This window comes from Balaenoptera borealis (genome assembly GCF_965194805.1).
Source record: "Balaenoptera borealis genome assembly, chromosome: 8".
NCBI lineage: Eukaryota > Metazoa > Chordata > Mammalia > Artiodactyla > Balaenopteridae > Balaenoptera > Balaenoptera borealis.
In genome coordinates this window covers 64,158,393-64,183,072 of record NC_138865.1, presented here as the reverse complement: position 1 = coordinate 64,183,072, position 24,680 = coordinate 64,158,393, and the positions used below count along the sequence as shown (strand labels likewise).

Below are 24,680 nucleotides of genomic sequence, written 5' to 3'. Positions count from 1 at the left end.
AGCCTGAATTCACTATCATTATAGACTCTACTCTGAAACAGTTAAGCAATCCCAGGTATTTGTCACCTAATCAAGTAGTACTTCTAAAAAATGATGTTGATAATATTGATAAATATGCATACAAAACTGTAGAGTCCTCTACCTGTCTTTTCTATAACTCTGCTGTGTTTCTTCAGCTGTTCACTGAGATGGTGGATTTTTTTTGCATTTCCCTATGAATAATATATCCATGTGCTTAAATTGTGAATAAATTAAGAATGCTTTATAAATATATTTACAAGATGATCAATCCCAGATTTTGTGTATAAGTGTCAACATACAGAAAAAAGAGATTGAATGTTTTTAAGATATGGCCACTTCAAGTCCTTTCCGCATCCCATTTACATTCTAAATTCACAGAGATATTCAAAAATCCCATTTCTTAATGCACCACAATTTATTTTCAACTCTATTAAAAATACCACATACTTTAGAATGAATCTACTATGCATCTTGGGAGAATAAAGTTTCATAGTTACTGGAATCTTTGTCAAATATGCTATAATTAAAAAAAAAAAAAAATATATATATATATATATACACACACATATATATATATATGAGCATCCTATAGCTTAATGTAGAGAAAGGTTTAAACATCTTTAATACTACTTTAAATTTTGATTTTTTTCAGTTTTATTGAGAAATAATTGACATACATCACTATATAAGGTTTAAGGTGTACAGCACGATGGTCTGATTTACATATATTGTGAAATGATGACCAAAGTAGGTTTAGCTAACATCCATCATCTCATATAGATACAATAAAAGAAGAAATGTTTTCTACTTATGATGAGAACTCTTAGGATCTACTCTCTTAACTTTTGATTAATTGTTACATGTCACTGCATGCTTACATTTCTGAACTATTTCCTAGGTTTAGACCTATATTCTTCAACAAACGATATACACATTGGATGCTAATATTGTAATCTTCAATTTGCAAACCCTATTTAACACCCACTATTAATTATGTACCTACTCTAGGCCAGATGCTACATTTGCCACTGGAGATAGAAGAGGGAATAAAATCAGTCTCACTCATACTCTCATGGGCTTTAGAAACCAGTGAAACTAAAAAATATAATATACTGTTACACATATGAAGGATTCGCAGCCCAAGACTCAGTACTATTTGATGTAGCCGCTTTCTGTTAAAATAATTTTTTCTGGATGTTTATATGACACTCATTAGGAATTATGTACTGAGCAGACCTCACGCTTTGAAATGTTTACTGTTATAATTTAAACTTTGTTACAAGAGTTTGTCAAGAAGCCATCATCACTAGCAAGCATGATGTCAAACTTCTCTTTGACAAAAAAGTCAATTTCATTTAAACTAAAAAGTATATGTGCACCAAAAGTCACACACACATCATTTCCTATGACAATGTAGGATATATTTCTCAAAGATTAAGATATTCTTTTTATGTTTAAATCACTGTAGGTATCTGATCTTCAAACAAACAGAATTTTAAACTTACCATTTGTAAACTACAGGCCAGATTTCAATTTTCACCAGTGTAATTATGCTCTTTATGCACTTGGTCCATTTACTGCTCTTTGAGAACTGGTGAAAAGTGAATAAATTCACAATGCTCTGAATTTTGTCGTTGCTATGTTTCATTTAACTGGGAATTGTTTTAATTTGCCAAACTGTGAACTAGGCTATAAAGTAGTCAGAAACCCAGGTAAGAGGAGGTGAGTTTTACATTTTGGGTCAGTTTGGAGGTCTAAGTACTCTCTAAAAATCAATCTAGCTTCTTCATATCTTAAATTACAGGCATGATATTGTGTGCTTCTTCCAATTGTTCTCTATATAGCTTATCACCTATTTTTCTCCTCCAGAATGAGCAAATTCATAAACCATAGGCTCCTTAAAAACACCCAAAATAATATCTGAATTATGTATCATCATCTTCGATGCACTGAGCTTTCTTGAATAAACAAAATCGACTTCATCAGTAGGTTTATCAGCTATCAACCTGGTTGGGTATGTTTCTTTCAGAGCAGTTCTTCACCCTAACACACTGGAGCTAAGTTCTCTTTCTAGTCCATGCTACCTGTAAAACACAGGTGTGAAGTATAGTGGACAAACTAAATGTGCTGTCCAGTATCCGTTCCCCTTCCTCCGGATAATAGGAACTTGAATTCCCTTTGGGAAAACACTACTCCCTCATTCCAAGCCATGGGCTTGGATGGAACTGATCTCATTCTCAGTAACTGGGGTAGATTCTGATTAACATAAATGAGTTAGTCTGTACCATCCAGCTGTCCACACAGACTGGTTCAGTGATAAACACGTAACTCAATAAGAGCCAAGAGCACAGAAAGCTCTCACTCGTCCTCTAGTCTTGGATGTGGGAGGATGTGAGACGGCATCTTGCCATCTTAAGGGGAAGCAGTCTGAGGGTGAGGTTACACGTGAATGCTAAGAACACTATTTGAGCCCTGGTACAAGTACAACAAAAGTCAGTCATCTGAACCCCCACATTCCCTTTTTAAAAAAGCTGAAGCCGGGCTTCCCTGGTGGCGCAGTGGTTGAGAATCTGCCTGCCAATGCAGGGGACACGGGTTCGAGCCCTGGTCTGGGAAGATCCCACATGCTGTGGAGCAACTAGGGCCGTGAGCCACGACTACTGAGCCTGCGCATCTGGAGCCTGTGCTCCGCAACAAGAGAGGCCGTGATAGTGAAAGGCCCGCACGCCGTGATGAAGAGTGGCCCCCACTTGCCACAACTAGAGAAAGCCCTCGCACAGAAACGAAGACCCAACACAGCCAAAAATAAATAAATAATTAATTAATTAATTAAAAAAAAAAAAAAAAAAGCTGAAGCCATCTAGAGTGAAGTTTTCCATCACATACAACAAAAGAAATGGCATAGCTCATTATGAGCTGATTACAACACCTTGTATCAGAGAAAAAACAAGCAAGTAACATACAAACCAAAAATTCAGCAGTTACGTTCTTCCCCCAGAGAAACAGAACAATGGACCTAATACCTCAAATCTCTGATTGCTGACTTTCTTTCCTTTTTTGTTCCAGACAATTTTAGGTCTTGGGTCTCCTGTCGCTTGGCAAATGAAAGAGGCAACTCCACCAGAGACCCCTGTCTGGTCAACGGGAGTTCGTGTAAACCTTGGAGGTGCTGAAATAAAAAGAAATAAACATCACAATTAGATGGAAAGTGGAAACACAGACTGTTACCCCACTGCCACTGCTCTCTCCAGAGCCCTCAACCCTATTTCAGTCAATACATACATACATACATACACATATAAATATACAAGGATTATAATATTAGGAAAGCACCTTTTACATTTGAGGGTAATTAAAAGGGGAGGGAGGTAACTTTCTGGTGAAGTTATCTGCTAGTGCTTTTATTGCTGAAATCCGTATTAAGGCAGAGATGCAATAACATTTGAAAAGCAACATCACGCATTAATTTTTACAACCAGTATTAAAAAAAATCCTATTTGTCCTCTGTAACAAAATGAGCTCATCAATCAAAGTGATTAAAATTTTAGCTCTTTGCTTTGATGCCGCTATCAGGACATTGCCAGAAAGCAGCAGTGCCACTATTAAAATTAGTGACATTTAAGAGAAATTCTAGGAAATTTTAAAGAGACAAGAAATACAGCCCTGAGTTAGATGGTTTGGCAAGAAATAGAAATAGGAGAATATGGTAAAGTGACTCTAACCCAGATATTGCGTGCTGCCTTACTTTCAACTTAACTCCACAATTTGCATAAAAAGATGAGTCAAGAAGCCTCCAAAGTCATAGCAAAAAAAATAATTTCTGTAAAGAAAGATGTAGACTTCAAGATTCTTAAGGACGAAAGGCTAACAGTTGGAGGTTTTTGAAATGTCCTGTCTCCTTTAAATGTTCCTAACATACACTTTCCCTCTTAAAAGCCTGCTTGTTATCTACCTGGTATTTCTGGATCTAGAAATCTATTATATGAAAATTATATAAAATGTAGACAAATATTTATGGACAAAGATATTAACCATATATTTTATTTACAAAGATTATAAGTACTCAAAACATCATTATTATAGGAACTGATGGTGAGATAAACTGGCATAATGATGGAACATCATACAAATAGTAAATGTTGTAATTATAAAGTTTTTATTATATGCCACGAGAAATACTTACGACTCAATGGTAAGCCACAAAAGCATCACACAAAATTACAGATGAGAGATATCAGGTAAATAAAAATGCACCCCAAAAAAGATAGGACAAAATATGCTAAAACATTAATGATGGTGGTTTGGGAGAAGGTATTTTAATTATTTTTCCTACTCTTCACATTTTTCTTACTTCTTTGAGTTTTGACAATTATGTTAGAGTTGGACATTTTTTAAACTCAAAAACATTTTACTTTCCCATTTTATTTTCTATTTTCTTACCCCTATTACAAATTTTCTCTTCCCTCCGGCTGTTTTTCAGTGATACGTCATTGAAACAAGGTTTTAAGTAACCATAGCTAAAGTTTATTTTGAAAACTATCCTTAGATTCTAAGTAAGAAGAAAATAGCAAAGTTCATCATTGTTTGCTCATCACCAGTATTTTCTCCGCCTTGTTTTCATGTTTCCCATGTGATGCTCCTGCTGGCCTGATGGTGTGTGTCCTGACCCTCATCTTGATTTTCCTGGAGTCAGGGAAGCCAGATTTCCTTCTCAGCTCCACCATTTTGTATGTGTAACATCTTGAGGGGGTGCCTAACTTTCCTGTCTCTTAACTGTAAAAATATGAAATGTGAAATAAATTATTTTGCAGAGATCCCTTCCAGTTTTATGGTATTAACTTCCACGATGAGGGAAAGAAGGGAGAAGAGAGGTGAGTGGTATCTTTGTAATGCTGATGCAGGGAAATGAGTCTCCACTTCAAAAGGAAATTCAACTTGGTGATAGTAGAGCTGGTGAAAACCCAGGTACATTTGTTCAGAAACCCTAGGAACGAAAGTGGGCTCTAAAAACGCTGCTAGATATCACATCCAACGGCATCTCAGGGTAGCAACACAAACTGGATGATTACCAGAACTGTGGGCAATGTTTAAAATGATTTGAAATTGATTACCAGTGAGAGGAATAAAATACGCAGTACACTGATGTCACTTTTCTGCCACAAACAAACAAAAAAGATATTAAAAGTTTTTATGGTTTTCATTCTGCTGTTGCAAACAATGCAAATTGATAATAACCACTCACTTGTCAGCATCTAAATGGAAATTATAATTATGAAATTAAAATTCCTAGGGAGTTTCCCTGGAAAAACAAAATGTATTGCATTGCTCTTTTAAGTGGTACCAACACTGTCATTTTTAGGTACTTTCCTTTTTAAAGTCCATAGCTTAAAAATTGTCAACCCTAAAGGAAAATGAATTTTAACAACCCAGCTTCCCATTTAAGTTCTGTTTTGAAATTTCTCACAAGAATGTAAGGACTGGATGGAGGGCTGTTGCATAAAATGACTATGTACTAATCAGAAATTAAATAAACAAAGAAGGTTGTTTTGATGCATTTTTGATGCACTGGGATTTTTTTTTAAGGGAAAGTATCCTATTTCTCAACCTAAAGAATGAAGGAAATTTGGAGATTCTGTCAATCTGCAAATAGGCAACAGTTACTCGGGAAAGTGCTTCCTGAATACTGAGTGGGGTAAGTACAGTCGAATTACAGTAAGAAGTCGAATTAATATAAAACCCAGAAGTCTTATTTCTAAGTGGAAAGCATAGGAGGCAAGTTCCCATGTTCTCAAAAAGGGATGCAACTATCATTCCAATGTTCAGATGTGTTTTTCTTTTATCTTCATTTTCTGGTCATACCTTACAGTTCTCATGCAAATATTGACAAGTTTAAAGATATGACCACTGGATGCTACTGCAAGGATTTTTTCTTTTTTTTAAACTTAATTGATAGTTTTACTTTTCAAACTAGGAGTATAGTTGATTTGCAATGTTGTGTTAGTTTCAGGTGTACAGCAAAGTGAATCAGTTATACATATATGTATATCCATTCTTTTTCCATTCTTTTCCCATACAGGTCATTACAGAGTACTGAGTAGAGTCTTGTAAGGATTTTATTTCTGAAGATGAAGTCAAGTAATAGAATTAATCTAATCAACTGTGGAAAATTTATTGAAATAACCAGTTAGGATCTGTTTCAGATCTGGGACTGTTTTTCTAAATCCCACTACACCCCACTGTAGTGACTCAGTATTCTTCAAAAAAGCAGCCCGAAAAGGGTCCTTAAATTTATTCTTTAAAAACAAACGCACAAAAATTAAATTGATCACGTTACATTTTTTAAAGGCATATCAATTACTTGTACACAGAGTTTTTTTTAATTTTTAATTTTTTTTCTAAATATATGTTAAAAAAAAATAGCCTTCACAGACAAGAAAATCATGACTTTCTTATGGGATCTGATGTCAATTTTTCTACATTTGTCAACCAAGTCCAAACCATGGAAAGGATAAATGCCATTACTCTATGATACAAGGTTAACACTCTAGATAATATAGTAAAATCCTTTCAGTAAGCATGTTTGTTGCATAAATAATCATCTTGGCTGGTCAGACGCTAACAGTGAGGCTGTCAATGCTAGGCAGATGGCCAAAGGAAACAGATGAGAAAGAAAGAAGACTAAACATAACCCCAACAAATGCTAGAAGCAAGTAAAAATCTTCATTCCCAGAGGGGTCTAACAACACATAGCACTCACTCCCCCTTGTCTGTATCTCAGTTTAATAGAAGAAACTAAATGAGTCTTCTGCCTTCTTTTGTCATGGGTATGCCCAAATTTAAGTCATGCTCTGAAGATGGGAAGAAAGAGAAGAGAACCCATGTAAAAGAATAAAACAAAGACTTCCACTACACAGTCACACAATAGGACAGCCTCAGGTCTTAATAATGGAAAGTCCCCATGATTATCCCATGAGATACAACCATAAATACTACGCTTGGTTTAAGAAAATAAAGAACTATCAGGAATGTAAGGACGGAGAGAAAGACATTAAAACTTTACAGTCACCAATATTCAGTTAAGTACCCTTCCATTATTGTAGCTAACTGCCATTGCTATCCACCTAGAGCTGCCAACATTATGCTTTGCAAAATGCATTTCTGCTCAAGCTGATTTTGACAAGTAAGGAGTATCACCTTTTATTAAACTAATGCCAGGCAGAGGTCAGATTACTGTTAGATCCAGAAAGTCTATTTTCTAAATGGAAAATAGAGAAGCTAAACATGCATATGAGTCAGAACAGAGGCATGCTGGATATTCTAGAACGTGTCTGCCATGCTCACGTGCTGTTCAAAGACTACATTCTCGGGATGCATTCACAGAGCAGACAGGAGCTCCAGGAATCAAGTAGATTATTATTTCCCACACAGCTTGAGAGGAGCCACAGGCTGCTGATTGATTTTTCCTTCTAAGAGGTTAGATTGCTTCTTACAAGTATAAGCAATGTACAGTACCTTTAATGCAATGACTGTAATATTTTGATGCCATATCAGGTCTCAAGTTGCTAGGCTTTCTGAAGACAAGATGATAAGCCCAAAGAGCACATAAGGTGATTAAATTCAGGGGACAGAACGTACCAAGACCAGCAAATTGCCTTTGACCATCCTAAACAAACTGCTCTATCAAGGACAAAACCTTCCTTTAGTACACTACGTTAAGTAGAACTAGACATTAAGTGAGGAGAACCACTGAAGTCCGCTAGCAGCATCCATGGAAGAAAGGGATTTATGAGAAATTCCTAAAGGTTAAGAAGACGACTCAGGTTTGTGGGAACTTGACTGGCCAACTGAGAATCACTTAAAACAGGTCCCTGGAAAGGACCACATGCTAGAAAAGTGAAGAGATGAAATGATGGTGCCATTTGTCTAATTTAATTCTAATGAATAAGCCACTTCTGCAGACATCAAGGAAATATGTTGCACGGGGAACAAAACCAACAGCATGTAAATAATCGGCTTTGTTTCTTTCAGCTGATTAACATTTCCTTAAACAGAGAGTTTTGATTTTAAAGGGATATTTGTCATAATAATGTACTTAAAATCTTGAAAGGGGCAGGTTAATAATGTTATTAAATGATACTGAGGGAGAGGATGAGGAAATGTTCAGTAAAAATATATAGGTAGGGCTTCCTTAGTGGCGCAGTGGTTGAGAATCTGCCTGCCAATGCAGGGGACACGGGTTCGAGCCCTGGTCTGGGAAGATCCCACGTGCCGCGGAGCAACTAGGCCCGTGAGCCACAACTACTGAGCCTGCGCATCTGGAGCCTGTGCTCCGCAACAAGAGAGGCCGCGATAGTGAGAGGCCCGCGCACCGCGATGAAGAGTGGCCCCCACTTGCCACAACTAGAGAAAGCCCTCGCACAGAAACGAAGACCCAACACAGCCAAAAAAAAAAAAAAAAAAAAAAAAAATATATATATATATATATATATATATATATGTAGTCCTGTCTTTAGGAATCTACTTCCTCCCTAAAAGGTATCTGTAGAATTTATGAGGCTGTCAGCTGACCTCATCTCTGTTCTTTCTTTTTCTGGAAGAATCAGGGTGAGGGCTCCGAAGGGAAGCTCAGGAACAGGGATCTGGAGGTCGGTGAGAAATGCAAAGCATAGGAGGTGAATCCGGGGTGATGCTAAGGGCCATGGCCAGGTCTGAAGGTTTAGGGGGACAAGAGCCATTGTCACAGGGTTTACATTCCCATCCAGTCACAACACACTCTACTGCCACTGCCCCAAACATAGAAAATGGCCAAAGTTTGTGTAGATGATGGATTTTCTGTTATGATTCATTGGGGTAGGTAGGAAAGTGTGCCCAAGATAGCAGTGCAACTGTAGAGGCTCATGACAAGGGAAGAGGGGGTAGGTCCCAGAGTTGATGTTTAACTGTACGGAGGGCCAGGATCCTGGCACAAGACACCAGGCTGGACTGGTTTCCATGGCAGATGTTCTGCATAAACAGAACATCTATCCTATCACATGGAATCTGCACAGGGTCACCTCTGACATCCATGGCCAGGATGGACCTTCAAAGTCAGACTATTTTTGAGCCATCTATTATATTTTCTTTTTAATACAACTCCACAATCTTTTAACCTTAAAATTTGATTTAAGGAGCATTATACTTCAAAATGGGATAAAGAAATAACTACTCTTCAGTGAATTCCATGCACTGGACTAAATGTTTTATATATCTTATATGCAGTGTTTTCCATAGTCCTGTACGATTATACCATTACTCCTATTTTATAGAATTTTAGAAGGCTTTATAGTACTACATAAATTTAGAAGGAAAGAAAGAGTCAGGGAGAAAACGGGAAAAAGAAAGGAAGGAAGGCTCACTGAGGTTTAGAGTGAATCATGGACTTTTGATCTAATTGTGAAGTCCTGATATTTTTACTGTGCCAAATTAGAAGATGGAAAGTTACAAAGATGCTGCACAGACAATATGGTATAACTCAATTTATAGTATATTTTCAAATCAAATCTGTTTTAGTTAACCATAAAAAGTATACTGGCTGTTTTCTCAAAGGTTTGGTAAGTACTTTGTACTGTATTACAGCAATTATTTTTCACTAGATAAATGAGAAAGTTCACCCAGAATGCGTATGGAAGTTATTTTCCTAACTTCCAGGAGCCGATTGAAATCAGGGGTACATTAAGTATGATGCCTGGGCAAGAGACAAAAATCAAAGCCACAAAATTCATAAATAAATCGCGTAAGTTCCAAGTGTAGTATGGTAGAATACTTTTGTATTTTTCTACATATACGTTCAATTTGTTCATGATGGCAAAAGACAAGAAAGTTCTTGACATCAATTTCCTCTCTTCCTTTTCAAGGCATTTTGACAACATATTCTATGCATGTCTAGACCATTAATTTTTTTTTTTAACATCTTTATTGGAGTATAATTGCTTTACAATGGTGTGTTAGTTTCTGCTTTATAACAAAGTGAATCAGCTATACATATACATATATCCCCATATCTCCTCCCTCTTGCGTCTCCCTCCCACCCTCCCTATCCCACCCCTCTAGGTGGTCACAAAGCACGGAGCTGATCTCCCTGTGCTATGCGGCTGCTTCCCACTAGCTATCTATTTTACATTTGGTAGTGTATGTATGTCCATGCCACGCTCTCACTTCATCCCAGCTTACCCTTCCCACACTCCCCATGTCTTCAAGTCTATTCTGTACGTCTGCGTCTTTATTCCTGTCCTGCCCCTAGGTTCTTCAGAAGCTTTTTTTCTCTTTTTTAGATTCCATATATATGTGTTAGCATACAGTATTTGTTTTTCTCTTTCTGACTTACTTCACTCTGTATGACAGAAACGAAATTGAGTTATTTGTAGATCATTAATTTTATTAAGGCTTCAACTCCCAATTCTCGACTGCTAAAACGATTACTACAGCATTCTCCCATTGGATAAATAGATGTCTATGCCTCTGTATAACTATCAACATTTAAGGTGACTAACGATTGATATGTATATTAACAGAAAGGAAGGGGAGAAGGAGAAAGGAAAGGAAGAAAAGAGGACAGGAAGAGATTTGACTTAATGAAAAGGTATCTCCCACTTGAACTTCTCCTCAATGCCAGGTCCTTATTTCTAATGTTTGAAAGATTACCTAGTAACATCTCAAAATCATTACGCTGAAAACACACCATGCCATCTGCCTTCCCAATCCTACTTCTCCTCCTAAGTTTCCACGTTTGTTTGTGGCACTCCCATTCTCCCTGACACTCAGCCCTGCAGCTTCAGCCTCTTCTTTGTATTCTTGTCCTTTGCCTCACTATCATTCAATTATTAAGTCCTATAGATTCTGCTTCTAATATGTCCCACTCCTCTTTGTTTTTTAATGTCTAATAACAATGACCATGATTCTCCCTTTAAGCTGGACATTAGAATCACTTGGGAACCTTAAAAAAGTAAAAAAGCTATAGGTGCTCAGACCCCTCCCCAGACCAATTAAAATAGAAAGTCAGTGGGTGAGGCTGGGTGATTAATTTCCAGAAGATGCCAATGATCAACCAGGATTGAGAATCACTGAATAATATCATGATATCTGTGCTTTCCCTTCCAGTCACCCTAACTTCAAGTTTTTATTGCTACAATCAATATTACAAATTACTGCTGATCCGATCCTTCTTTTCCTTTTCGTTCTTGTTCTTCCAGGTTTTGTTAAACGCATCTATGATTAAAGCTCTTTTCCACTCTAAATAAATAAATAAATAAACAAACCAGCTTTAATAGCTAACTGCTGCCAAATAAACCAGAAATTCTGTTTGGGCTTTCAGATCTTTCAGAGCTGCTGTTGACCTACTTTCCCAAATATGTTTCTACTATCGCCCATCAGGAACCTATAATTCCCTGCCTTGATGCCTTGGTATAAGCTGTTCCCTTATATAAAATGCCTTCTCCTACATTTTAAAATTTATAGAATTTACCCATTTTTCAATCCCAAATTAAATATCTGAAGTTTTCTTTGATCCTCCCATCTGGATAAGATCCACTATTCTTTTAACTCTCTTATCATACTTTTTGTATCTCTCCTATGAGTTAAAGCAGTCTATCATTTATTACAGCTATTTTGTACATATGTATTTCTCTCTCTGCTCATTAACTGAACCCTGAGAAAAGCATCTGTGACCTGGTCATCTCTGAAATCTCGTAACTCCTAATCCCACCAAGCACATAGTAAGTGTTCAATACATACTTAGACACGATAAAAGGCTCTCCAAGGTACTATACCCTCTAATCTTTGACTATACATTTTTCAGTACTTAGGATGCATAATATTGTTGTAAACATGATAACTGTGCTTCCACTTGAATTATATTTGCTTAGAGCTTGATAAATTATCTGAAGAAACAAACTTCAAGTAATATACATTGACACGGCAAAATACTGATGTGACATGGTGGGAGACTAATGGATCCATACCAGGCCCAAAGTTGGCAAAATACAGCATATCCAAATCACAGATTCATGCATCCTACTGTAGGACTCAATTCAGATGAAGTATAATGTAATACAACGGATCTCATCTCTTTTATGAATATCATTGTACCTCATTGTTACCACAGAGCTCTCCTGTTTTCTGCCACTTTTAGGTTTTTTTTAAATAAATTGACTTTATTGTTCTGACCGTACATTTTTATTATAAGTAAATTAGAAAACATAAATAAATTAAAGGAAGACATTTTAAAACATTCTAATGGTTATCGTTTTGATGAATGGCTTTTAAGAATTTTTCTATGTCTGCTTAACATATACTGTCTACAAAAAAGGAGATTATACTGTATGATTATTTTATAGCCTGCATTTCACTTAAAATATATTGTGAATATATTTTATGTCAATAAATATTTAAATGGAAAAGGCTTTTATATTGTAAAGCATATAGATATATTTTAATTTACTGTTAAACATTTAGGTTGTTTCCAATTTTTTAGTGTTATAAAAGTGCTTTAGTGATTATTCTTGTATTTATATCCCTACACATATACGTCATTCCTATATGTGATTCATTCTTACATGTAAAACTAACATGTATGATGCATTCCTATATATAAAATTAAAGAATTAAAAAACTATACATTTCTAAGGCTTTTTATATACTTCAACAAATTATGCTAAAAAACTCATATAGTCACAGGAGGAATAAATATGAGTGTCCAATTCCCTAGACCATTGCCAAAGCTGAAAATTAGCACTTAATCACTGGCAAAATTTTTATCCTTTTTAGTTAAACAGAGGGATAGAAGGTAGAGGTCAGAGGGTGATCAGTATAGAGGAAAAAACTGGAAAATTTACACCTTAAAAATGAATCCTCTTCAGATACTCCTCAAATCCTGCCTTTTCCATTTCCCCTTGGGATGAAAGAATGTAAGAGGAATACTTAGTAGTGAATACTTAAAGACCAATGAAGAAAGAGGAGAAGGAAGAAGAGAAACTATCTATCAACATGAAACTACTGAAAGTAGTACCTAAATGCTATAGAAAATAATTTTCGATTTAAAAAAGTCAGGACATTCACGTCCATCTTAGTCTTTCAAATTGTTTTTCAAAAAACAATTAAGATGAGGTTTCCTATGAATTAGTCAGTGCACAGTAGTAAAATAAATTTCTTGTTTGTCCTATTTCAAAATATATTAATACCTGGGTCATAAACATGTATTTTACAGCCGTAAAAGTTGTGCAGTCTCACTACTGTAACTTTTTATTTAACATACAGCCATGGGATATTATGACCAAAACAAACAATGCTCTATATTCGCTGTGTCTGGGCCATAAAACTCTCTGAACTATTGACATGCTTAGTAAGACCGACCATCTGTTTTCATGTAAGACACTCACTGTAACCACTGGCTTAGCAACACAAATTTTAGAAAGGCGTGCCAGTGGTCCAGAATCACTCTGAAGATAGAATCAGCGAAGCCATTCTTACCATTCCTTATGCCAGACTCATGCATCCTTAATGAAAACATGTTATCAGCAGCACTATTTATATATTCACTTAACATTTTCCACTTGAAGCCTCTGGGTTCACGTACTACCTACTTATGCATTCAAAATACCAGGCATTTTGACCAGGCATCCGTTTTCATTCAATAGAGTGATAAAGGCCCTTACACTGAAACAGATGAAAAGTCATGAAATCTCTCTGGCTCATTCATAAAGATGTAGGCAAATGACACAACATTTATTGCCTTTTTCCACATTTCCTCTAAATGGTAATGTACTCACAAGGCTATTTAACACAGATACCGTATTTGACAAAAAAGAAACTCTACCGACCCTTTAGCATCTTTCTGTAGTTAGTTTTCAAAGCAGATTCATTTACATCATTCACTGCTAATTTACTCATTAACCATAATTTATCACATTAGATGTGCTGATCATCATTAAAAGTAATCATTTATTCCTCCTTCTAACCTGCTGCTTATCGTGTACCTGCAAATTGGATCACACAGGAGAAAGGTAATTGGATTATTTGAAAAAAGAACATGAAAACAGACATAATTTAAGTGGCAAAGAAAGGGGAAAAAATGACAAAAAATATCATCTTTGGCATTTTTTCCTCGAATTCTTTCCAAATTTTATGTTACTAAATTCCAGAATATTGATTCTATTACCTCCCCTCTAAGAAATTTCCAATATATCAACTATGTGAATTTTGTTTTATTGTTTTTTAAGGGAACTAGAGTGAAATGCTGTACTGGCTTCACTTTAGAGACCCGTAGCAAACCAGTTCCACAAAGAGATCTACTGATGTCACTGTAAGTGCTGAAAAGCTTTGAGCTGACATGAACTGCTAGAACTCCCGTCTTCTATCCAAGGTTAGGTGTTACCACAACTGGCAAAAGCCTGGATAATTTCTTGTTAGATAGATCCATCTTCTAGGAATAAATGTGACCACAATTTTTCATCTATCAATTTCATACTGTTAAGTTAGCAAGGTAGTTTGGGAAATGCAAGTAGCTGAAATATTCCCAGTAGCTATAACATGGAAAGGGTATATGTGCAAACACATGTGCATACTTTCAGTGAGTGGTAAAACAGATTGCAAAATGAAGTTCAAACGTATCTACTGGAGAAATTTAGAAGCGGTATCATAAGAAAACCTTGTTTACAAAGTAGCATCTCTACAGATACACTGTTTTCATGTGTTAAAAAGCATTTTGTCTAGAACAGAATATTGTGGAAAATGAGTTGCCAGAGTTTTTATTACAAAGGCAATGTTAATTGTAAATATAGAGTTTTATAATAAATATGATATTTCCTAAAGAAAGTCCATAATTAATACTACCTTCCAAATAAATGACGTTATGATTTTTAAGTGTTTCAAAGATGAAACACTTGAAAATTTCATTGTTTAAAAATATTTCCTTCGAACTCAGTGTTTTAAGGGGCACTACCATTTGTTAATAGGTTTGTAGATACATAGTGGATAAAAATATAAAAGATAAAAATGCAAAACAATGAAAAAATTGACTTGCCTAGTTACCAGAATTGCTTTAGACTGAAATTGTGATTTTAAAAATATATTTGAAAAACACCCAGCATTATTCACATTTGAACCAATACTCTGCTAGAGATCATGATATTCTAAGTTTAAAAGGCCTATGTCATAGCTTCATTCTGTGTAATGCCTAGCTTATTGTAAATATTCGATATCTTTTAAATAAAGTACAATTATTTTGGATGTATGGATAATTTAGATATGAATCTATGTCCTTCCATTAATTTTCCACTAAATTAGATTTTTTTAAAAATTCACTTCTCTGTAGACTCAGAGCCAAAAATTATTTGGCGATAATTTCCAGGATTCCAAATACTCTCATTCAATATTAGGTAACTATTTTAGAACCAATAACAATTTGTAGGATAATAAAAACACTCATTTTCTGATATCCTTCCAACTGAACACATGTAGCAAGCAAAAGAGTGGCATTTATTTTACATATTAAATCCATCCTTTCTAAAATAAAATTAATTTTTTTTAGAGTTAAGAGAAAGAATTAATATCCATACAAGCAAGTTGGATATGGGGAAAGTGTTCCTTCCATAAGATGTCTCACTGAGCTTAATCTTGCTAACCATGATTGATTTCTGCATTCTCAAAAAGAGTGGCCTGCCACTCGCCCATTCTCAAATTCTACCCAGTGAGCTATTTGGGGGTACAAAAGATGGAAAGCATGACAACTGGTTCTGTGCTAGGGCTGTGAAGTCATGTACCAGCAAGCAATGATAATAATAGATGATCACCCAGGGCCATGGACTGGCCCTGTCCACACAGAAAACTCAAGTTGACATTAATTAGATCCTGGCACAGAGAGAATAGGGTACAATTCCTTGGTTTGTAGATGAAAATAAACCTTTAAAGAACTTTAAGGAGTCCTAGATGGACAGAGTATAATACAATAATGAAATTCTCGCTCTTTTTTTTTTTTAAGCTACATCTCCGTCAAATAACCCTATCAGCATTTCCATGACAGCATGTTAAATCTGAGGAGGAAATGTCTCATTCTTGCTGCCTGTGAACTGAAACACATACACACTACAAATTTAGAAAGCCAACAAAAGGAGGGGGAGGGACCTTTTTTGTCCCATCCTCACTGAAATCTGTTATGCTCTGGCAAGTCCTTTTGTTCCCATTTTCCGAATAGCATAGGATTTATCTACATAAATATCCATCTCACCTCGCCTGGTTTAAAAAAAAAAAAAAAGGTAACACTTGAATCTAGACACAAGGTTACACTACTCAAATATTATGCTAACACTTTTCAGTTGAATTAATTTTCAAATATCAAGTCCCTTATTTGTATCCCTGGGCAGTGCAGCCTCTGGTACCAGCTCATTTTGGTGCCGATTATGCATGCTTTTCTAGAGAAACACATTATCTGAGCCCCAGGAAGATGGGAGGCATTCCAAAACAGCATAGACAGTGAGGACTTTTATTTGCCAACTAACTTTTTTCCCCCATTCTCTGATTTACAACTCAGGGTGTTAAAGAAGAACACAAAGGGTTTTCCCACACAGAAATAACCTTTATGAAAAACCTGCAAACAAGATCTTAATTACACTATTTACCAATATAGACTGCATGACGAAATAAACTGAAACATTTCTTGCTGCAGCTTGCTTTCTTTTTTTCCTAATTTAACTGTTGCAGGCAACGTCATAGCAATTTAAGTTGGTTTTGTGACAAATTAGGAGGACACTTATTTTAGAAGGAAAATCAACCAATAATGACTGCCTTGGCACATGGCTTTTGTTCAGAGCATAAACAGAAGCTGTGGCTGACAGCTGAGGGACCCAGTCCCCTGCTATCCTTAGAACACATTTGCAGATAACCAAGGCCTCCTGCCAGACTGAGGCATGTAGTAGCCTCCCTTGCCATCCAACAGGGCTGCACTGACCAGCTTATGCTGAATACAATCAAAGGACACTGTTTTAGGACCTCCTACAAGGTTGGGCCTAGCTTTAGATGCTAAAAATACTGTTTTAATTATTAACAGTTCCAACAAGGCAATAACAATGGCTTTTTAGCATCATTCTGAACTATCAAGGTATAACCCCAAGCACTTCAAGTTTTGGACACATGCCCGAAAGTGTTTTTGTTAGTGACCCCAGATCATTAAGAACGGAAGAAAATGCTTCTTTTGTATTTGTGTAACAGGAGCGTTTGTGAATACACGCCAGGCCACATGTGAGAATCTGGATGAACTTCATTTTCCAGAATTAGAAAAAGGGCCTGTAGATTATCCTGGGATAAGCTTTTATCCAACACCAAATGAAAAGATAAAGGCTCCGGGATGCTAAAAGTTAAGCGATGCATGCTACTTCTTTCCCTGAATCATTATATAACTAGCCATAGTCACTAATTTAATCAAAGGAAATGTTGCTTTAAAGTTCTCTGCAGCACCTTTGTCAAATTTTACTGTTTGAAGTCTTTGGTAACCTAGTGAGAGTCCCAGCTGCTTTCTGAGGTGGATCTAAAAATGCCATGAAAGTAGATCTCCTTTCAAAGCTGGGAGGGAAAAAACAAAACGCAAGAGGAGTCTAAAGGGATGGGCTGCAATTAATAATCAAATATGTATCAGTTACTCTAATTCATTAAATAAATGGCCTTTGGGGTTGTCGGAGTGTCTTTTTAAGGCAAAATAAACTATAGAGAAAGATAAAACCAGTGTTTAAAATCTGCAAAGCAAAGCAGTCCCAACACTTACAGAGACTGAACTAAAAATGGAAAGCATTTGGGAATATAGACATTATTTTTTTTTAAATTTTTATTTATTTATTTATTTATGGCTGTGTTGGGTCTTTGTTTCTGCGCGAGGGCTTTCTCTAGTTGCGGCAAGTGGGGGCCACTCTTCATCATGGTGCACAGGCCTCTCACCATCGTGGCCTCTCCCGTTGCGGAGCACAGGCTCCAGACGTGCAGGCTCAGCAATTGTGGCTCACGGGCCCAGCTGCTCCGCGGCATGTGGGATCCTCCCAGACCAGGGCTCGAACCCGTGTCCCCCGCACCGGCAGGCAGATTCTCAGCCACTGCGCCACCAGGGAAGCCCTAGCCGTTATTTTTTAAAGAGTCCATATGAAGGCTATGCACCCCTTTACTAATCAGCCAAAGGTTTTAACAGTCCAACTGCTTCTACCAGTGCCATGAACTCTCTCATACATTCCCACATGCTGCATCTGCCTTAAGGATCCCATTCAGTCCTGTAGCATGCCTTTCTTCCTTCCCATGCTAAATGGTTGAGCCTTGCCTGAGAAAATCACAGCACTGTAAGGGCTAGAGCCATTGCAAATTCATGATCTACAGCCTCAGTGGGACCCTATGTCACCTCTCAATTATCTGCCCACCCTTCACCACTCTCCAGAAGTCTGCCCTGCACCGGCCTCTCCCCTCCAAGAGATTGATGCTCTTGCCTCCCACTTCAAGAGAGAAAATAATGCCATCCAGTGTGAACTTGATGGCAGTCACATCCTATCCGCTGTACAAGAATTTCTAACACAGAGACGATTTTTCCCTTCAGTTTATCCTCTTCCAGACCAATTGCTTCACTTGTTTTTCTAATCCCCCTCTCACCATCGTAAACAATTTGCTATATCAATTGTCCCTGCTCTGTACACAATCAACGTCTTCACTCTCTCCCTAATAGTTACTTCCCTTTAGAACAGGATCTCTTCCAACTGATATACTGAGTCAAATCATTCTTTCTTTAGATTCCCATGGGGAGAGGGAAGTCGGGAGGGGCAAGATAGGGGTAGAGGATCAACAGGTACAAACTACTATGTATAAAACAAATAAACTACAAGGATATATTGTACAGCACAGGTATTATGGCCAATATGGTATAATAACTTTAAATGGAATATAATCTACAAAAATTTTGAATCACTACATTGTACACCTGAAAATGACATAATATGGGAAATCAACTATACCCCCCCGCCCCCGAAAAATGTTGCATCCCAGGAATCCCCACAGTCCCTGGAGAAACAGGAAGGCTGGATGACCGTAGCTCAGACCTTGCCAAACAGAGTCAATTACTCCCTACTCTATACTACTGTGTTCCTTTTAAATATTTCCATTGCTGCACATTTCACACTACTTATATTTTGTTCATCTTCCCTCTCCCCTGCTAGTCTGTAAGACAAAAAAAAAAGGCATGACCTGTAAAGCACTCCTCTAATATGTAACTCTAACCAAGGATTATGCCTCAACTGAAGTTTACTGAATTACCAGTGATTTTAGGGGATTCAAGTATATACCTTTTGTATATGAATATATTTTGGTTATGGCCAAAATGCAGGGGAAAAATACATATGAATTAGGTACCTACTTAAAGATATTATTGGCTAAAGTCTATGAATATAAGCTAGGGTATATAGATAGATAGAAAGACAGATAGATAGATAGATAGACAAAGATAGAAAGAATATACACACACACACACACACACACAGATTTTATTCCTTCTATCAAATTCAAACACTGATGGATATTTTAAAAGATTTTCACCTCTTCATAAGTACTAAGGGTTGTAATAAAGAAAAAGTATCTTACTGAAGTAACCAATAATCATTCTTGGTAAAAAAATAAACTTAATACATGAATATGGTAATTGGTTTCCCTTCCTATATACTTAAACACATCCTTGCATTTTAGCCATGAGGATGGTATTATTATTCAAGATCATTAACTTGCCAAGTCTGCTTCTCAAGTTGATCCTGGTATGTGATATTATTAGTTCTCCCTCTCTTCTCTCTCTCTCTTTTTTTTTTTTTCCTGTTAGATATTTTACCCCTAGTATCTTAATGGGTCTTTTTCTTTTTAAAGCAAGTTGTTTTTCTTTTTAAAGCAAAACGATTTCACATATTCACACATAGAACAATATGAATTTATTCAAGATTCCTAAGCATAATTTGGAAAGGTAATTGGAATTATATTAATGATAAGCAAGCAATGAGAATAAAAATAAATGATCAATAGTTTAAAAAAATAAAACAATTAAGGAAAGATGAGAATTATGTTTATCACCAAGTGACAAATCCAGCCCAGTTGAGGAAGTACTCAATTCTCTGGTTATCCAAAAATGCCTGGAAGGTTTTATAAGTAGGGAGATTTCACATGTGCTGTTTTCCCTAAAGCACCCAAATAATCTACGAACACAATCTCTGCTTTACTCCCCTGTCCCTGTGGGGAAATTTATGAGTAGAATGCATACTTTAATGGCAGAAAGGCTAATGTGCCTTTTGGGGCCAGAATTTATTATAATTTAGGGTTGAAACAGCAAAGCGCTCAGCAACACAATTTGCTTTTAAATGCACAATGACAGCCTCACCCCCAAATTATAAAAAGCATTTTCCAGAAACGGTGAGCTTTGTTTTACCCACTTTAGATACTGAACTTCTAAACTTTAAATTTTAAGCAACAATAATAGGAATATGAAGGTATACACATCAAAACATAAAGGGGATTAAAAAGCTTTGAAAAAGTCAATCAATGATGAACGAGCAGATATATTTCATTCACTACCAAATGGCCCTGCAAATGCCACATACGTGAACTTTTTCACCATTTTCACATTTCTTTTACACCCTGGATAATGAACCCTCTCGACACTCTATCTCCTTGAAATTATTTTTTTTCTTTTTTTAATATCCCTTTCACCCCCCTCTTTTATATTATCACACCTCTGACAGGACTTGCTTATCTCTTGATGTGCTTTATTTAGAAAGACTCCTCACTGCTGGTCATCCCAAACTCATGCAATCCATTTAACTGACAGTACTGTTCAGTGAAAGTACAGCTGCAATCAGGCCATGATCCTGCTCAAGAATCTTCAATGGCTCCCTACTATTGCCTACTTAATATATGGCCGGAAGCTTTGTTGAAAGAATTTATTAAACATAATCTTATATGTTAGGTCCCTAATTTGCCTGACATGACCACAATTCTTACTACTGACAAACGTGTCAGAGACTTTGCCAAAAACATCATAATTTCATTATATTTTATTTCAAAATACTGAGCACAGCCACCTGCAACAGAATCACCTTTTGTTGCTTATTAAAAACACATATTGTATGTTTCAGTCCAGATTTGAATCAGAACGTCAGAGTAAGGGCTGGGAATCCGTGTTGCTAATATCTCCAGCAGATGATGTTTAAGCATACTAAAATTTTAGAACTTTTTGTGTATTTGTTAAGATTTCCATTCTTCTGAAATAATTTCACCAAAACATCTGCTTCTTGAAAGCCTATTCCTCCTTCAAGGCTATCCCAAATGTCCTCTCCTGGGTGAGGTCTTCTCTGATCCTTAATCAACTATGATTTCTAAGGATTCTGAACTCCTTTATCACTGTTTGACCTCTCTCATGGCAAGACGCAGATTTACTTTGAGCTTAAGGAAGCTTAAGCTTCAGGGCCCTACACTTGCATAGACCACGCAGGTCACACTGGCATGAACAAACGCTTTGTAAAATTTGCAGTAATCAGATATTTCACCCCCAATCACTTTAACACTACTCATACTCCCTGCTTCGTGCAGAGTAGTGTTAGAGGGGCTATAGGCAACTTTGGGGGGTCCAGTTAGGGAAGGTAAATCGGGATACATTTAGTTTGGATTTATCAGAATATATGATTGTGGTTCATGGCTCAGTTATTGCTATTGCTGGTCATCAGGTATAGAAACAATTTCTAGGTCTATTCCTACTGCTCATTTAATCAACTCATCCAGCTCCTTCTATGAGGACACCAGTGACAGACTGGTCAATTCATGTCATAAATTCAAGGAGTATTATGACTTGTCACTGTGCAAAAAAACTAGAATGCCCTGAAATATCAAGGAAATTATATTACCAATAAAGTCATAAAGCTGACTAAAAATTTTCAAACTATTAATTTTAAAAGTACAAATTTTCACCAACATTGCTATAGGGAGGACTGAACAATTTTTCTATTCTCCATATGAAAAACGATATTACAAAACTGCCAAATGAGGAAGCAATGGAGGATTATAACTGGAAAAAAAAAAAAAAAAAGGAAATTGGGGCTTCCGTGGTGGCGCAGTGGTTGGGAATCCGCCTGCCAGTGCAAGGGAGATGGGTTTGAGCCCTGGTCCGGGAGGATCGCACGTGCCGCAGAGCAACTAAGCCCATGCGTCTGCGCTCTAGAGCCCGCGAGCACATCTACTGAAGCCCGTGTGCACCTCAACGAAGAGTAGCCCCCGCTCTCCGCAACTAGAGAAAGCCCACACGCGCAGCAATGAAGACCCAATGCAGCCAAAAATAAATAAATAAAATTAATAAATTTATATAAAAAAAGGAAATTAATTTTACAGGTATGGTGAGGAGCTAAAAAATATATATATATATTTTCTAGATTTGTATATGATATTTGTCAGCTTTCTAAATTGATAAATTATCTTCTCATTCTAAATGATTTGAATTGTTGACCTTACTCATGTATTCATAATTTTAAATTATTTTTCTGAAAACAAGTCCAGCAAGTTGTATAAGCTTAGGGCCTCCAAACTCTATAGCCACCCTTTATCTTGCTCCTGAAAATAAGCTGCATGATATCAACTTATACGCTCTTATCTCAACTCTCCTCAAAAATGATATACTGCGGAATGGGAGGGCACGCTTCTTACTAAATTTTATATCCCCTGGAAATCTCATACTGGCTTAAAAAAATGGCACCTAGTAATCTCTCATTAAAGATCTATTTCTAGCAAACTGATTTATTTCTATGGTCATATCAATTTACAGATTCCACTTCAAATAATTTCTCATTATGGTATTAGATACCCTTTCATAATAGTTTAAAATAAATTCTCAGAGTTTCTAAATATAATGGATTTTCTCTTGACCAAATTCTTGGCAGAAAAATATTGTTTGTTTTTTAAATTAATTATGTATAGGGAACACGTTTTGTTCCTTTATGTCTCTTCCAAATATCTAAATTAAGAGACTAATGCAGAAAATGTAAAAGTTGTACTGATATTTTTTTCCAGCTTAGTTTGGACCTTGGCATGTTGCCTAATTACCACATAAGTGAATACCCATTAATAATATGTATAGTATTAGAGGTGATAGGAGTTTAATCTCTATAAGGACTGATGTTGTTCTTAGGTCTACTATTGTGGAAGCTTATGTACATGTAAGAATCTAAATTTTAACTCTAACTATTAGCTGCAATAAATGACCAATATTTGGTAAACCCACACGTACTATGTGAGAACTGGTGTGGTTCCCTCTGTTGCACTCACATTATGTCCTATTAAATTGCTCTGATCTTTCCCATTAAGGCTATTTTCCCCAGAAACTATGTACCGAGAACCTCCATGAGTAGTTCTTAATAAGTTAACTATCAAGAAAGATATTTTTCTATTAATATCAGTAGCCAATACAAGTCTATTACAAAAAATGATTTCAGTATTTTCTCTGCGTGGTCTAGACTCTCATATGTATCTTCCAAGTTCCATAAAATGATGTGAATTTCGCGCTGCAATTACTTTTGCAGTTTTCTTTATCATTTGGATAAGAGCACATTTGAAGAAGAGAGGTAATGCCAACTCAGAAATTCACCTCTTTTCTATCTATATGGAAACCCAGCCCTAGTTACAAAGGTTGAGGTGGTCTCTATTGCTACCACTGGAGAATACATCCTTCAAGGAGCTTTGAATATTCAAGCCCTTCCTTGCTACAGTAACTAATATCCAAAATGGACAAGATAAATAAATAAAATTGTAACAGATCTCCAGACAATTAACTAAAATGCAAATTACGCTCTCAAATCCAGCTTTATTGTCGATTTTTCCATAGTGTCTGTTCTAATTATTCAAGAACTGATTGTTTTCTCTGCAGGCCTTTTGCTTCTTTCATCCTTAGGAAGACTTGTATTTATTCTCATCCTTCAGCAATTTCAAAAGAGGCAAGTGAAAGAAGAGAGACAAAAACGAAGGCAGAACAATTCTATTATTAGCCACTTTTTACAAAAGCTTGATTAAGAAACATGGTCAACGCAATTGCTGATGTGATTCTCAGGGAATATGTGGGGATTTTATTACAGCTATTAGACCAGGATGGGTCTTGGAAGTGAACTCTACCTGGACCAGGGTACACCTGTTGCTCAGAGACTCTGGGCCTGAGCCCTAGGCCCCAGTGGCCCTCTGCTCAGCTCTCAAGCCACTAGCAGGCTCCAGGAACCATATCCATTTGTAAATCTGCAGCACAGTGAACCCCAAAGTCAATGAAGTTCATGATCAGACACGCTGACTTGCCCAGATGTTATCAAATGCAGATGACTGTAACCGCAGAAGCTTTCTGTCAAAACTCCAGGTCCATGTTTAATCCTGAGTAGATTTTAACTTAGCTTTCATTTATATTTATAACCACATCATACTAGTTTTTACCACTGTTCTTAGCTTACTAACAGTCCCTTTTTTAATTTAGCGGGTCCAAGGATTTTTAAAAATATTATTTTTGCCCTAGGCATACTATAGGTAATGCATTTTTTGCTTTCAAACTATTTTTAAACCTTGAGTCTTATGGTTTTGGTGACTTAAAATCATTTGCGGGAGCTAGG

At 36.5% G+C, this 24,680-nt stretch overlaps 1 protein-coding gene across 7 annotated transcripts in view; it reads right to left on the bottom strand.

The window, feature by feature from the left end:
* The window catches only part of PTPRD (protein tyrosine phosphatase receptor type D), a 2,142,992-nt gene that overhangs the window by 316,787 nt on the left and 1,801,525 nt on the right, over positions 1–24,680 (bottom strand). For all 7 annotated transcript variants that reach the window (XM_082404325.1, XM_082404326.1, XM_082404327.1 and 4 more), the window contains one exon: positions 3,045–3,190. In XM_082404325.1, coding sequence (XP_082260451.1) covers positions 3,045–3,190 — 146 coding nt within the window. The remainder of the gene's footprint in view (positions 1–3,044; positions 3,191–24,680) is intronic.